This window comes from Falco naumanni, chromosome 6, assembly GCF_017639655.2.
Source record: "Falco naumanni isolate bFalNau1 chromosome 6, bFalNau1.pat, whole genome shotgun sequence".
Lineage (NCBI taxonomy): Eukaryota > Metazoa > Chordata > Aves > Falconiformes > Falconidae > Falco > Falco naumanni.
Window position 1 is genome coordinate 55,035,483 of NC_054059.1, and position 14,637 is coordinate 55,050,119.

Sequence of the window (14,637 nt, forward strand, 5' to 3'; positions counted from 1 at the left end):
AATATCAATTAGCTGCAGTGCTCAGGCTAGCCAAACAACAGGCATCTGACAACCTGAACAAAGCCCTTACAGCAACTCAGTCTTGATTGTTGGACAGCCATAACAATTGCCAGATAGACAGGGAAAACAATGGAAATGTAAGCACTAATCAATCAAAAATGTTATTGGTCAATATTTTTACTACAAAGTTTTTTTGCAAAAAGTAATTTGCATTTCTATTCACAGTCTCTCCTGACACAAATGGTTCATTAAATTTACATCACTGCAAGACACAATGAATATAGTGCAATGATAATTGTGATTTGTTGTTAAACTAACAGATAATTTATAAAGTATAAAGACTAACTAAGTCTAATTGTTTATTTTGTATATTTAGTCAGCTCTCAACTACCAAAAAGATCACTGGGAAGTTACGGATTTTCCACACCACAAATGAGGAGACACCCAAGTTGTTTCTAAGCAGTGTAAGCTCACACCTGCCTGCAGTTATGAGTTCAAAGTTATAAATAAACTAAATAAACACAATTGTACTGCTTTGAAAGCCCGTTCAAGTCTGTGCAGCTATACCTGTGTGTGTGGACACTCTTTTAATACACACACTGAGCTAAATAACTTTGCATCCCAGACTTTATGGACTAGACATTCAGCTGGCTCAGCAATACATATTACATTCAGCAAATTTATTTTGTTTGCTACAAAACGCCAGCTTTATACTGTTAGTGGTAAGCATAGATTTTATTTAATTTTATTTAATTCAAGTATGAATTTCAACTGCAGAATCATCCAAATGTCTAATTTTTGATAAATGTGGAAAAAAAGGATTGAAGGAATTCTTCTAGCTATACTTCTAGCTATGCACCGTTCCATAAAGCTACCTCATCACCTTGTTGGCTGTGCTGCTGTTCTCACCTCTTCTCAGGTGACAGCATTTCCAAGCCCTCTTGTCAAAGCCTCCTTTCTTCTTCTTCCTTGCTTCCTATCAGCTCATTAGTTTACAGCTACCTGTCCTGGAGCTTCTTGGTCTCCTAGTCATACACTTAAGCTCTCAAGTCACTCTCAACTCATGGAGAATGAATTCATTAAACACATCATGGACTTCTAAAGATTGTCCAGATGACTGGATTACACTGGGAATTTGTTCAGAAAGTTCACTGACACACAGGAGCATAGAATTATACTTACAGCACAGCTTTCAGTGTTGTCAGGTCGATGAGGAATGATAAAAGACAAAGCATCCAAGGAGCCTAAACAGTTCAGTGGAGTAAAGGTCTTGTTCTTGCAACTAGTCAGAACCACAAAGTAATGGGTTGGGACAGGGATTTCTGTATTGCCTACGTGCCTGCAAAACAAACATTAATTAAGATGTATCTAGATACCAAGTATTAAAACTACTGATACCACTAGTAACTTACAGAACTTGCGCCAGCACAGATCTTTCACTACTGTATGACTTTGATTTATTTTATAACTGAAATAAATTCTTGATGGGATATACAGCCTCATTATGTTTCACGAACAGCCAAACACACATGGATTAGTCCTTTCGCTACAAGCGGTCCCATTGAAACTGAGAGGATTACCTACATAGTCAACACACTATTTTACCAAAGCCAGAGATCTGTACATCCTGAAGAGGCAGAATAGACCACCATATTTGCCCCTCATTACATTAAGAATTTCAATCACATGAAACTGAATTGGAGAAGAATGACAAGAAAATTAGCTTCTGTTTCCTTGCCAGCAAGAAATGCCAGAATGATTACTTGTGGCCATGTGGTATAGAAACCAATTCAGGATACCTGATTGAAAATATCTTTGCCTCCTTTTCCTGTCTATTCTGTAAACATGGTCACTTTTGTGTGTAAACTTGTGAGGAGCTTAATGCTCCCCAAATTTGCTGTACATCTCCAGTATCCAAAAACTACCATCACTGAAGTCATTATACTGCTTCGTATGACTGACTAACCATGTTGAACAAAACATGCTTATTCCAAACTGTAGACAACATTCTGTGGTCAACTGGCTATTACAGCACTCTGCTTGGAAGGAAGTTCTAGTCTCTCCTCCTTTCCACCCTCCTACTTCGTGGCAGAGCTGATTTTCCTATTCTCAAACCATTTTTGACAGATGTGGTATTAAGTCTAGCCTTGAATAAAACATCTCCAGTGACAGATTCAGCTATGCAGATTTCCCAGCACTTTTCTACTACATAAGTGTTCTTACTGCCACAAGGCATTTTCCCTATATTTGGAACAATCTGTTTGTTCTTATTCTGTTTTTAACTCCTCCTGCCCTCATTCACTAACATAAATAATTGCTCTTTATATTTTATTTTTCTATTTTATAGATTTTTTTTTTAATGTAAGTCTCCTCATACATCTGTTTCTACACACAGATGAATTTTTAAATCTATTTTGTTATGCTACCAGAGCTTGCTTAAATGTGGCTGGTGTAAGCCATAGCTATGCAAAGATACCACTCAGGAACATTACATTTTACTTTCCTGGTTATATGATTCAGTGAAGGCAAACACAGAAACCTGATCTTTGATAAAACACATTCATTTGAGACAACAGGGAGGAACAACAAACAGGTGAGTGAGCACAGCATGAAAGTGAGAAAATTATGCTTAAGCACATCTGCATATTTAGATGTCACATGTTCTCCCAGTATTTCTATTACAGAGGCCCAGAAATCTAGGCATACGTTTTGGGAAACAAATTACTGGTCTGTATCTGTGCATACAGATAGATACACATGCAACTGCAAAGCTTTTTCCTCTTTACTGGAACTTCAACTTCTGCAGTACTGTATCTGTTTGCAAGATTATTTGCTGTTGTATGAGCAACGGTGGATGCAGAATTATAAAGGGAATACTTCATTCTCCATGATACTGGTTTCTTATTCTTTTTGCATAGAAGTTTTTTTCTGTGGAAATGCAGTGGGAAATAATCTGGAGTTTGACTTCTGGCTTTTCCATGTACTTACTGCTTAATTTCACCAAGAGTATCAAAATGGCCATCATAATTGTAATCAAACACCGGTCCACTGATAACATTTACTCCATTCCTTTCTCTAGCATACACCTGAAGAAGCACATTATGGAAATAGTCCCATATGTCTGTCATTAAAAGAAAATATAAGCATATTTTACATAAATTTGAAGTTATTTCACCTCTAAAGAAAAAGAACATATTTTCTTTTCTGCTATAGATGAATAATAAAAAGTTTCAAACTGAACCACCTGCAAAATTAGCTCTTTGTTACACAAAATTTGCATTTCATCAGAAGGGACATACTCACTCACCACTGAAGAGGCATGGTAAATGTTATTATAGCTCTGCAAGGCCCATTGCACTTCTGGAGAAAATGCATTCAATTTGAAGCTGAAACTACAATTATAGAACTGAGAGGTCATTCATTTCCGGCTTATCTGCTAGCACTTGCAACTGTGCCAATTAGTAGGAACTGAGATAATGGCTTTGTAAGAGGAATATTCACTACCTGAGAGTCAGTCTAAGTCTACAGAACTCTTGTCAAATGTCACTAGACAATTTGGCTTATTTCACAGATGATATTTGAGAAAATACAGTTTGTAGGATATAAGCTAGTGAGACTATTCAGATATTTACAGCCATTATGGAAAAAAAAACCTCCAAAAAACAGGTGGGTTTGGGGGATTGAGGGCATCTCCGTCTTGCTTATGGTCTAGAGTAACTTTTTTTAAGTTTAATTATCTTGTAGAGTTTTCCTTGAAAAAATGGATTTTTCATCATGTCTGATGTACTTGGATGATTAAAGCCACTTAGCCTTTTTTGGATCTCTGTTTTTATACGACATGAGTGAATGAATTAATGAGATCTGAATGCATTAGAAGGGTAATTACACCAGTGCTTTTCCTCCAGCTTTTTCTTTACGCATTACCTCTTTCTTATCAGTGATTATAAACGAATGTGTGTCAGGCTGGATGAAAAGAGTTAAGGTAGCTGTCCTGGGTTCAGCTGGGACAGAGTTAATTTTCTTTAGTAGCTGGTGCAGTGCTGTGTTTTGGATTTGGTGAGAGAACAATGTTGATAGCACACTGATGGTTTTAATTGTTGCTGGGTAATATTTATACTAAGTCAAGGACTTTTCAGTTTCTCAGGCCCTGCCAGCGAGAGGGCTGGAGGGGCACAAGAAATTGGGAGGGGACACAGCCAGGACAGATGACCTGAACTAGCCAAAGAGGTATTCCATACTATATGATGTCATGCTGAGTATATATACTGGGGGAAGAAGAAGGAAGGGGGGACATCTGGCATTATGGCATTTGTCTTCCTGAGTAACTGTTACGCATGCTGGAGCCTGGCTTTCCTGGGGATGGCCGAACACATGCCTGCTGATGGAAAGTAGTGAATTAATTTCTTGATTTGCTTTGCTTGCATGAGTGGGTTTTGCTTTACCTATTAAATTGTTCTTATCTCAACCCTCAAGTTTTACATTCCTCTCCAATTCTCCTCCCCATTCCTCTGGGTGAAGGGGAATGAGTGAGTGGCTGTGTGGGGCTTGGTTGCTGGCCAGGGTTAAATCATGGCAGTAGCTTAATAGAAACACCTGCCTGAAATTAATATTCCAAGATTAATATTTTCTAGTTTGAGTTCTTGTTTGATGAAACAGCCACTGTATCAGAGTTTTTATTGTTTACAAACTTCCTTTTGTCTTCTCTTGAGACCTTGCAAGAGGAAAGAAAAAATGTATTTTCATTCACTTTAAGCATTTCCCCAAGGGGATATTTTCATGAGAGGTTCATAGCTAGCTTTTAATGTTAGGTCAGCACACAGGAGATGAAGAGAAAATTCAAATGTGAACAGGTACACCTAAGCAGAGGTCAGACAGGACTATACAAAAAAAATTAATTAACTTACATAAATGCATTTTGAAATTTCAGACATCTACTTTTAAAAAGTTTAAAATATATTTACATAAGATCTGGATATACTGCAGGCCATGCATTAATGTTTCTAAGTCTTTGTCATAACTTTATCAAATCCAGAAATATAATTACAGAAGATTAATCAAAACTTTGCAACCTACCTCTGAAAGCTCCATACATGGGAACAATATTGCTGGTGAGTAAGGCATCATACTGTTCAAGAGCAGATGAATTGTAGTCTGTATAAAAGAACAAAGTATAAATTAATGAAATACTATACAAAGACAAATTTGATTCATGTCACTATACATTGCAGGTACATGTAATTCAATTACATTTTACATTTGAGCTTGAGTGTATGTTCCCACTGCAAACATATCTCCACATTTGTTTGTAGAATCTCTTCAATAAAGTAATTATCAAAATTGACAATAGGAAATGAATATTCATACAGAGAAAGAGCCACTCACTCCAACCCTTTACATCTTTCCAACTAGTTTTCGTCTCAGTCAAGTTATTCCATTTTTTAACAAAAAACTTGAATGTTCTAAACTGAAAATATTTAGATACAAGTTGCCCTGATTTTGGTCAGTCTACAAACACTGGAAAGCTTTTTCTGCCCAACACGCTGATCCAAAGAAGTTTGTTTTGGTGTTTGGGTATATGTTTAAACATAAACCCACATCCAGCTGATTAAGACTTTCTAAGCTCTAGCTATAAAAAGAACCATGCTCACTGGGAGGATAGAGGAAGCTGCGGGTGAAGTTCAGCCCTGCTAGGTAGTCGGAACAATTTTGGCTCTGAGCAACAGGGATTCTAACATCAGCCCGCAGACAGTCTGAAACAGTGGGAGGAAGAGATGTGTTTTCCTGTGAAAAGGGAAAAAAAAAAAAATATTACACCCACGGCTGTGGCTAACCCAATGCTTTGTACGGTTATAACTTTCTAGAACAGACTTCATTGAATCTTCTATTTTCATAGTGAATCAGGTCAATGCAAGTAATAGACACTGATGTTTTCTGCCTAGTGTTTTTCCTCTACTTCTGTTTTTAGGTAATTCAGGGAAATCCTTATGCAGCATATAAAATTGTAGTAGCAAAATAAGGTTATACCTTAGGCAAAAACAGGTGACAAGTTTGGCTCATTCACCAATTTTACATATTTCTGGAAACACAAACTTGATGTCACATCCTCCTGAAAAGCAGCTAGCCTATAAAGATGACACTATCACCTCATCTTAGCATCTGAGGACGCTGTCTCCATAATAAGAGTGTGTGCTGCTAAAGAGTGAAGGTTAAACAAATTCATAATAAATTCAGTACATTTTACTGGTCAGCTTCACTAACTTCAATGAAACATGTTAACATGCACACTAGCTAAAATCAAGCCAAAAGTGATTCTAATTCATATAATTTTTCTATAACCTTTACTTTTTTCTCTATAACATTTTCTGTAACCTTTACCATAATTTTATGATAACGTTAACTGAAACATCAGAATATGCTTTTCCATGCTTAACTGCATTTTCCTTTTCATACTTATTTACATGTAATTTATTTTCATTTTGGTAAGAACGGAATGTATTTATTTGCTTTATACCTTTATAAATGATAGTTAAACATTGATTTTCGGTACATTGTTTATTTTGATTGGTTAAAATTGAGCAGAAATAAAGAACTGGAACTTTCTTCTCATGCATCTTCATACCCCTTGATTTAATTTCTTTACTTACTTTTATAAAAATTCTTGTAAATGCCCATATTATGGTCAGGTTGTATATTAATGGAAAATATATATACACCACATAGAATGAAATATAGAAGACAAAAGACTGCCTTTGCCACCTAAGCAGATAAGCTGTCATTGTCAGCCACATGTAAATCCCAATACAAAACTGACATCCAATTCATTTGAGCAATTTGTCCTTTCTAGTGTCCAAATCAATAAGGCAAGATTAATGGATGAGGGTCACTGAAGGAACCAATATTTTAAACTTAGTAATTGAGCTGTGATTTTCAACAATGAATGGCTTCAACTTCTTTATGGTCTCTGAAGGGAAATCTGAATCAAAGTAACAAAGGTCTGAGTAAATATGCCAAGAATTGTCCTGAAGAAAGCTTCATTATTCTCAGTAAATACCACGGTCACACTTAATGTTATCCAAATACAGCAGGGAATCTATTTTTGGCTTATATAATGAATCTGGGTTATTAATAGCATTCACATTTTCTTCAATATGAAGTGAAGAGGACAACATTCAACTGTCTTATTACATCACGTTTCCTGAAACTAAGTACATGATCTATGAGCTCTAATCCAACTGTCAAGGCCAGAGGGGACAGTGTTTTAGAGCTGGCTGTCCATCACGTATGTAATACATCATATAACCTGTATTTTCACAAACACTCCCATATGTTTAGGAGATGAAGGCTGCTCATGGCTATTTCCATTGGACATTACAGGAAAAAAATCTCCAAGTGAAGAAATAAGAATTCATAATGAACCTACGAACTCTCAAAATAATGAAAAAGCAACAACTCAAGACTATTTCAGCTTGTTTTTTCAAGAAAGTAAACAATATCAAAAGCTGTTGAGAGATGAGAATGGCTGTCGGTGTCATCTTGCAATACAATGAGATCAACAGTTAATGCAACCCCAGATTGAAAGACATATTGCTAATGCTCTGTGAACACTCACTGCTACAGCCTCTCTTTGTTTCTTTTCCTCAAAATAGAGGGATAAGATATTTTTGTTTGTCAACAAGAATAGAATGATTCTCAAAGAAGGTGTTGAAAGTGCTCATTTATTAAGAAATGAGATCCTGACAGTGATAGCAACTGCCTCAAAACATCAGTCAGAAAAAAACATTCATCAGCAATTCAACAGTTTTAGCCCTTTGTCTCCTTGTCTTTCAGGTCAAAGAACCATAATGTCTTTTGAAAGAAACAGTTACAACTAAAAAATGGCTTTGCCTATCACATCATGCGTGACCTTTTCTGATGCAAGTTATTGTCTTTTGATGAGCTAGTAATTAATGTCAAGAAGCACGAACTATTTGCATTACAGACTTTCAGCACCCGCCGTGGTCTGTCATGTCAACTTCAGCCACCTCCAGGAATCTTTTTTCAGTAGTCAAGAAGAAAAAATACCAAACCGCAAAAAACAAAACTCCCATAATCTCCAGTGCACTGAGCTTTAGTTCCAAAAATCCCAGTGTTTTATACAAGTCTCATTGCTGTTTTCATCCCATTGCAGGATAGATTGGATTGTTACACATTTTAATATATTTTTACAGTAAACTTTAGTGATTCTACACAGCAAAACTGTTTAAATTCCACAAGTGTCTGCAGGCAGGTGGAGGGACTATCTTTTTGCAAGATGATCTGCCTTCCTCCCTGGCAGATGAATATAGAACCTCAAGAAAATAAATGTCCTTCAATCTTAAATTTTTCTTTGACTGAGAATACTAAGTAACCAAAACTCTACCTGACATCATTTATTTAAGAACTGTAACTATATACTATTCATAATAACCCTGATTCTGATATCACATGCAGATACAATAAGTCTGTGTGGGCTTGAATGGCCAGCCCAGTTTCAGAACTTTGAAATCACACAAAACCAGCAGAACTCCAGCCTGCATGATCGATTTTATTGTTTAAGCCTTTCTTTATAGCTACCTAATGACAATAAATGCCCCACCTTACAAATTGTGTAAATCACTGCACCAACTTTATTCACATCATATAAATACCTAGGATGCAATAACAATTCTGTAGAAATTGCAATTTTCTGTCATTCCCAAGTATTGTAGCCAGCTCTATCCCTCCGTACTTCCACTGCTGTTATAATTTATAAAGCTTTTTTCTCCTGATTAGTACATGCTGTAATAAAAAATCATTATGTCAGCTTACTCTATAAGGTATTATGTCAGCTGACTCTATAAGGTAAGTCAGTGAGTGAGCTCTGACACTGACGGCCTTTCACCATTGTGACTGTGAGAGTATTACAGAGGAAATTTATTCTTTCCTATCCCTTCTATAGAAAACATACATCATTGTGTTAGAGTCTGCTGTGAAATATACGCTCTAATACTTTAGTTTCAATCATTTGCTGCTTCCCACAATGTTGCGTAAACCACTATAAGAAACTCCCACAAATATGTATTTCTGTTGATTTAGATGTTATATCGGGCAAGAACTTTCTTTATACACTTCTTTTCCAATTAAGAATTTGGTTTCCAACAAAGGAAAATGTCTGAAAAGTTATTTGCTTTTATTGAGATTTTTTCTGCTGGTGCTGAAATATTAGAAAGACTCCATCTCTAGCGAGACTTTTTAATCCTTTTAAAGCAAAATCAGAAAAAAATCTGCCTACAATTACCTGGTTTTCATTATGGTAATTCACTTTCATAGTAAGCTATAAGAACAGATCTTCAAACATGACGAAGTAAAACAAATCTTTGTTGACATGGACATTTGTTTCACATGACTAGGAGCCTTCTTAGGGCTGGATTCATGATCTTTCACTCAGATTGTGAAAAATCAGTAGAAAGGATGGAATAAAACTTTCTGAAATATTGACATTCTAGCAGCATATATGTGATTAAAATAATTTCCCCATATTTATAGCAATAAAATAATAAATTATGTAGACATCAATAACAGTTCCTTTCAGACAGAAAAATCAATGTAAAAGTTATTTCCTCAGGGCGACTTAGAAAAAAGGTCAAAATTATAGGAGGAATTAAACCCATGAATGTCCACTAGTTTACTGACCCTGAAAATTCTGTGTGTTTCAGAGCCACATACTTGTGCACTCTCAGAGGTTCATTCAGCTATAATTATATTTTTCAGAAATTATATAGCATGATAGGGAGCAAATAAACAGAACACAGAGAAATATGCATTAGTACAAACTGTCTTGGAGAGCTGTACAAAGGTTTGTTAAGTGCAGAAAGATCATGATATTCATATAAAAGCTTAAAAGTTGCTGATTTTGGAAATCACAGCCTGCTTTTCCTCAGGAATGACAGACAAGTTGGAGTACTGCCCTGACAGCTTATCCCATTTACAGAACTTAATGGAACTATTACAGGCTTAATGGAACCAGCTCACCAGTAAGTAGCTCTAATTCTTCTATATTTTTTGTGTCGGTAACAGGTGGCCATTCCTATTTTTTAAACAATATATTAAGATAGTTGAAATTAAAAACGTATCAAAGACATTTTTTCTTTTTCAGATATAAGGGCCTTAGTCACATGATATCAATCAGTCCTTAACCAGAATTCCTGATGAATGAACCACATTTTCAATTCATTATATTACATATTTAAGAATAGTATGGGTATTTGATAACCTACAGGCTTATTCACAGTGTATGCAGTCCACAGTGGCATCCAGATATCATAGCTGTATCCGCTCACATACTGATGATGAGAAAGGAGGCAGTAGATATTGTCCTCCTGAAGAACTTTGGGTCTCCCATATGGCAAATGATATGAGTTTGCCTTCTGTACTAGAATTTAAACAATAATTATTAATTCATTCCTCTATAACATCCTGGGTGGCACAAAGGTTTAAAGGAGTAGAGAAAAAATGTAAATTAAAACATTAACAAATACAAATAAACCCTACAGTAAACATGGATGTATGTTTCTTTAAGATTTTAGTTTGAATGAAATAAAAAAATGTAGAAAATAGTTTTTATGTTGTTTAACGTAAAAAAGTCAGTGTAAGTATCAGACTTGCAAATTCTTGGTTTTATGCAATTTGATACCCATATAAATCTTTTTAACTTATCTTGCCAGTAAAGTGAAATTTACATCTTATTTGGCTAGGAAGCATTATAACACTTGCTAAGATTTCCAGAAAGCCCATAAAAAAGCACACAAGGCAAAGTTATGGTTACAAGGTGGGGAACAAGTGTTATTCTATATAGCCTGTAAGTGCTCAAGCTTTTTCCAAAGACCACTGAAACCTGTATGGTTTTTTCTGAGATTTTAATGGGAATCAGATCCAATTCCTATGCATAAATGTTGCTATAACAGTATCAGTTAGCAATTTTTAAAGAAATGCAAAGAAAAAAGAAAAAAAGTTATGCTTCTGACTTGGTCTTCCTACTTCACTTTAAATTGTAATTAACATTGCAAAAATTCCCACTGAAACCAATAATGTAAAATCTAAACTGGGCATAGATTTTAAAATATTGTTGTTCATTTAATTCCTTGCTACTTACTTTCTTCTGTGGTCAGATTTAACCTCTCGTTTAGCGCTGACTCATCTATCTGTAAAACATGACAGTCATTCAGAATGAAATCATAGTTTAGAAAACCAAAGAAAAGACAATACACTTGACAAAGACGATTAAAAAAACCCAGAAGCCCCTACTTACACCCAGGCATGTGCATCCCAGGTCATGTACGGGAATCAGATGGGAAACTGGACATGAAGAAGGAGATGAGTTTTCTTTTGCATGTGAAGGAATGTAAAAAGGTTTTTTTAAGAGGTGATTCAAGCTGCCATGTGTTCCATTGTTTGGTGCTGGTGTTATATGAAGCAAATCTGTTTAAACATTTGAAATTGAAAACATATTTTAAGACTAAAATGGCATTTTTAAAAGTCATTATCTTTGCAATTCTATGCATTCATTCTAACTATAGAAGAAATAGCTTATTCCATTATCTAAACCATTATGGTAACTGCTACCATCAACTTGCAATTTTCTAGGTATGAAAGTTCATTTCTGTCTTCCACTGCATCAAGATTTGGTAATTATGTATTTGAATATCAACAGTATTTTTTTTTTATACAAGGCCATAATATTCATAAGTTTAGATGATTTAATGCAGAGTACAAATGTGACTACAAATGCATCACATTGTGAAGCGTATTAGCCTGTTGCATTTTTGTGCAATGCCTTAATCCATATTTTCTGAGGCGCATGCTTCCTAAATGCTCACTGCTGGGACTGCAATGGTCCATCTTAAGTTATGAACAAGAATGATAACTCTCTACGAGATTCTTATCCCACAGGTATCATTTCAACAGCAAGCCCATGGGGCAGGAGCACTTTTCTCTGTTTCTTTAGTGGAATACTTTTGCAATCAGAAACAACCTTCAAATCAGAATAATTTTTGGCAGTTAAACTTTTAGCACTGTACAGAAGACAAAAGCACAGAGCTTCAGTGTTCTGTGTGAAAAACCTAGCTTCTGAATGAATTCACTCAATTTTTTGTTACTCTTCTTTTAGCTCACTGGTATTTGAAAACACCATTGGTTTAATATCTAAAGTACTGGATTGTTTCTACTCACCACACATAAGGTTGTAAACCTCAATGTTTTCAAAAGCATCCACTTCTGTTTTCTCTTTAAAGCTTGGGCCATATGCTAAGAATATAGCCTAGATTGTAATAAAACAAAAGTTGTTATCTAAAGGAATTAAAAAAAAAAAAACAGTTGCACTTTACAGAAACAGGGACCCTGGTACAAAAAAGTATTTTCACAGTCATAAAAGCTAAAATACAGGATTGTTCTGGTAAAGAAGGAAAATTTTGCCATTGCATATAATTTGAAGAAAAAAGCAAAACAAAGTAATTTCTCAGGATACTTTGAACTATTAGAATGAATCTGGGAGGGGTTATGTTCTTTAATACTTTGATGCCTACTTACAAAAATTGTTTGTTATGTTTCAAATTCACACATTTTTATGTTTTCATTGCAACAGCTAGTAGCAATGCCATTTCAAGAAGTGAAGAGTTATGACACAGGCAGATCCTATCTAAAGGCTAATATTGAGACAGAAATATAAGCAATGGTGGCGGTGGGTGGAGTTTTTTTTAATACATGTTGCATTTTCAAAAGTCTTTGGGTCGCTGAAAAGCCTATAGCCATGGCTAAAGCAAGGAGCAGGGAACTGCAGAGACCCATCCCAAGCTCAGCAGAGACCTGCATCAGTACCATCAATGGTACAATGTAGTGCTGGGCAGGCCTTGCTGGGGTCTGCAAGCACTGTGGCAGAACACTGATAACTACTTACAGTCCTACATTTTTTCTACTACTTTATAAGCCTCCTGAGCTGCTGTAAGATACAGGAAACACAACAAAACACGACAATGATCTGTTCTAAAAGAATATTCTTATATTCTCATAATAGAAAAAGAATTTTTAATTTATTTTAAGAGGACAACATTAAGATATTTTGCTCCTTTATAAAGAAAAAAAATCTTCCTCAGTCATTGTGCCACCAGCATAAAGTTATTTATGATTAAGGTTTCTATGGTAACCAAAATTTACCTTTTCTTTGCATACAAATATTCAGCACCATTCTAATCAGTATATTGACATATGGTTTTAATATACTTGCGAAGATCTAGAAGAATCTGATTCTCAGGCACAGAATAGGGGACTAGTAGTGGCATGCTTGACCTTACTTACAGGTTCACATCACAAAGTATACGAAAAACCAAACGCTCAAGACCTCATAATACTCTCATTGTAACCAGAAGTGAAAATGAGATGAAACTGCAATACAGGCTATACTAACATTCAGGTTATACTAATGACTTCTTTTCTCTGATGAAAAGAATAAGTCTTGTAAGAGAAGCAGAGACAGTGAGATTGAGTTTATTTGAGCACACAGGCTTTCAGGTGCAAAACTGAACTCCCAGAGCCTACGGAGATTTTTCATTCATTGCTTCAGTAGAAGAATGAAAGAATGAAATAATTCAGCGTCTCATAGCTAAACATACTATCCTGTTTACTGTGGTCTATGTGGCTCCATGGAGCTAAAGTGAGTCCAAACAAGTTTTACTACAGGATCTCAAGGAAGCAGGCCTCATACACATCAATGAAAGGAAATATGAATATGTGGCCCCAGTATTTGTCCACAGTTTATGTCTGGGTGACACAGAAGAAATATTACACTGCAATAAGTATAATCTATTCTATTCTGGTGGTTTACCTAGCACATCATGATTCTCTATATAAGAAGGTGCAAGACTTGAATCAAAATCATCTTACCTCCATACTTTTAAATTCATTGTTATAGCCGTGGTTACCCCTATCACAAAATGTGTACCTTCCATCCCTAAGGAAAAACCATGAAATAGTGTAAATAAAAATGGCACAAATAGAACCAGTTAATAATAGTCATCCTGACTCACTGGACTTGGGATCATGTCTTAAGAACTGACTCTGGCATTATACTGTAGTACTTTTTGCTCATCCAGTGTTCACATATATGAAGACCTCTTCTCCTGTAACAGATACCTATGGACAGAAATAAATAGTTCTAGGTAGCTACTGAGTGTACAGTGAATCGATGTTTAAAAAATAAATTGAAAAAATCATGATTTTTGAACTGAAGCTTTCACCTAGCTAGAATTTGCAGAATAAGTGTAATCTGTTTAGGAAGACTTCCTCAGTTATGTTCTGTGGCATCTGCTTTTTAATAGAAAACTTCTAATGGGAGACCTCCGCTGTTAGCCTCTGTGGAACAATATAAATAAGACTGCAAGTGATTTTGCCTTACAAGACAGTGCATTTTCATCACGGGTTCTAAAGGGTGAAGGAGAGATGTGGATGTGTGTGTTATAGAACTAACAACATGTCAGAATAGTCTGACTTATAATGACTAACACTTGTTTTAATTTACCCATTGCTGAGATACATGGAAAGACAAAGAGATAGCCATCCCATACTGATCCAATGCACAGCTGTCAAGCA

General features: G+C 35.6%; 1 protein-coding gene across 3 annotated transcripts in view; it reads right to left on the reverse strand.

Moving 5' to 3' along the window:
- Positions 1-14,637, reverse strand: part of ENPP3 (ectonucleotide pyrophosphatase/phosphodiesterase 3) — a 43,759-nt gene that overhangs the window by 1,625 nt on the left and 27,497 nt on the right. For 2 of the 3 annotated variants that reach the window (XM_040597561.1, XM_040597560.1), the window contains 9 exons: positions 13,933-13,999; positions 12,226-12,313; positions 11,303-11,475; positions 11,150-11,198; positions 10,275-10,429; positions 5,649-5,781; positions 5,074-5,151; positions 2,989-3,121; positions 1,183-1,339 (listed from right to left, as the gene is read on the reverse strand). In XM_040597561.1, coding sequence (XP_040453495.1) covers positions 1,183-1,339; positions 2,989-3,121; positions 5,074-5,151; positions 5,649-5,781; positions 10,275-10,429; positions 11,150-11,198; positions 11,303-11,475; positions 12,226-12,313; positions 13,933-13,999 — 1,033 coding nt within the window. Of the gene's footprint in view, positions 1-1,182; positions 1,340-2,988; positions 3,122-5,073; positions 5,152-5,648; positions 5,782-10,274; positions 10,430-11,149; positions 11,199-11,302; positions 11,476-12,225; positions 12,314-13,932; positions 14,000-14,637 lie in introns of those variants that run through there. The other variant, XM_040597562.1, reaches the window with a different exon arrangement.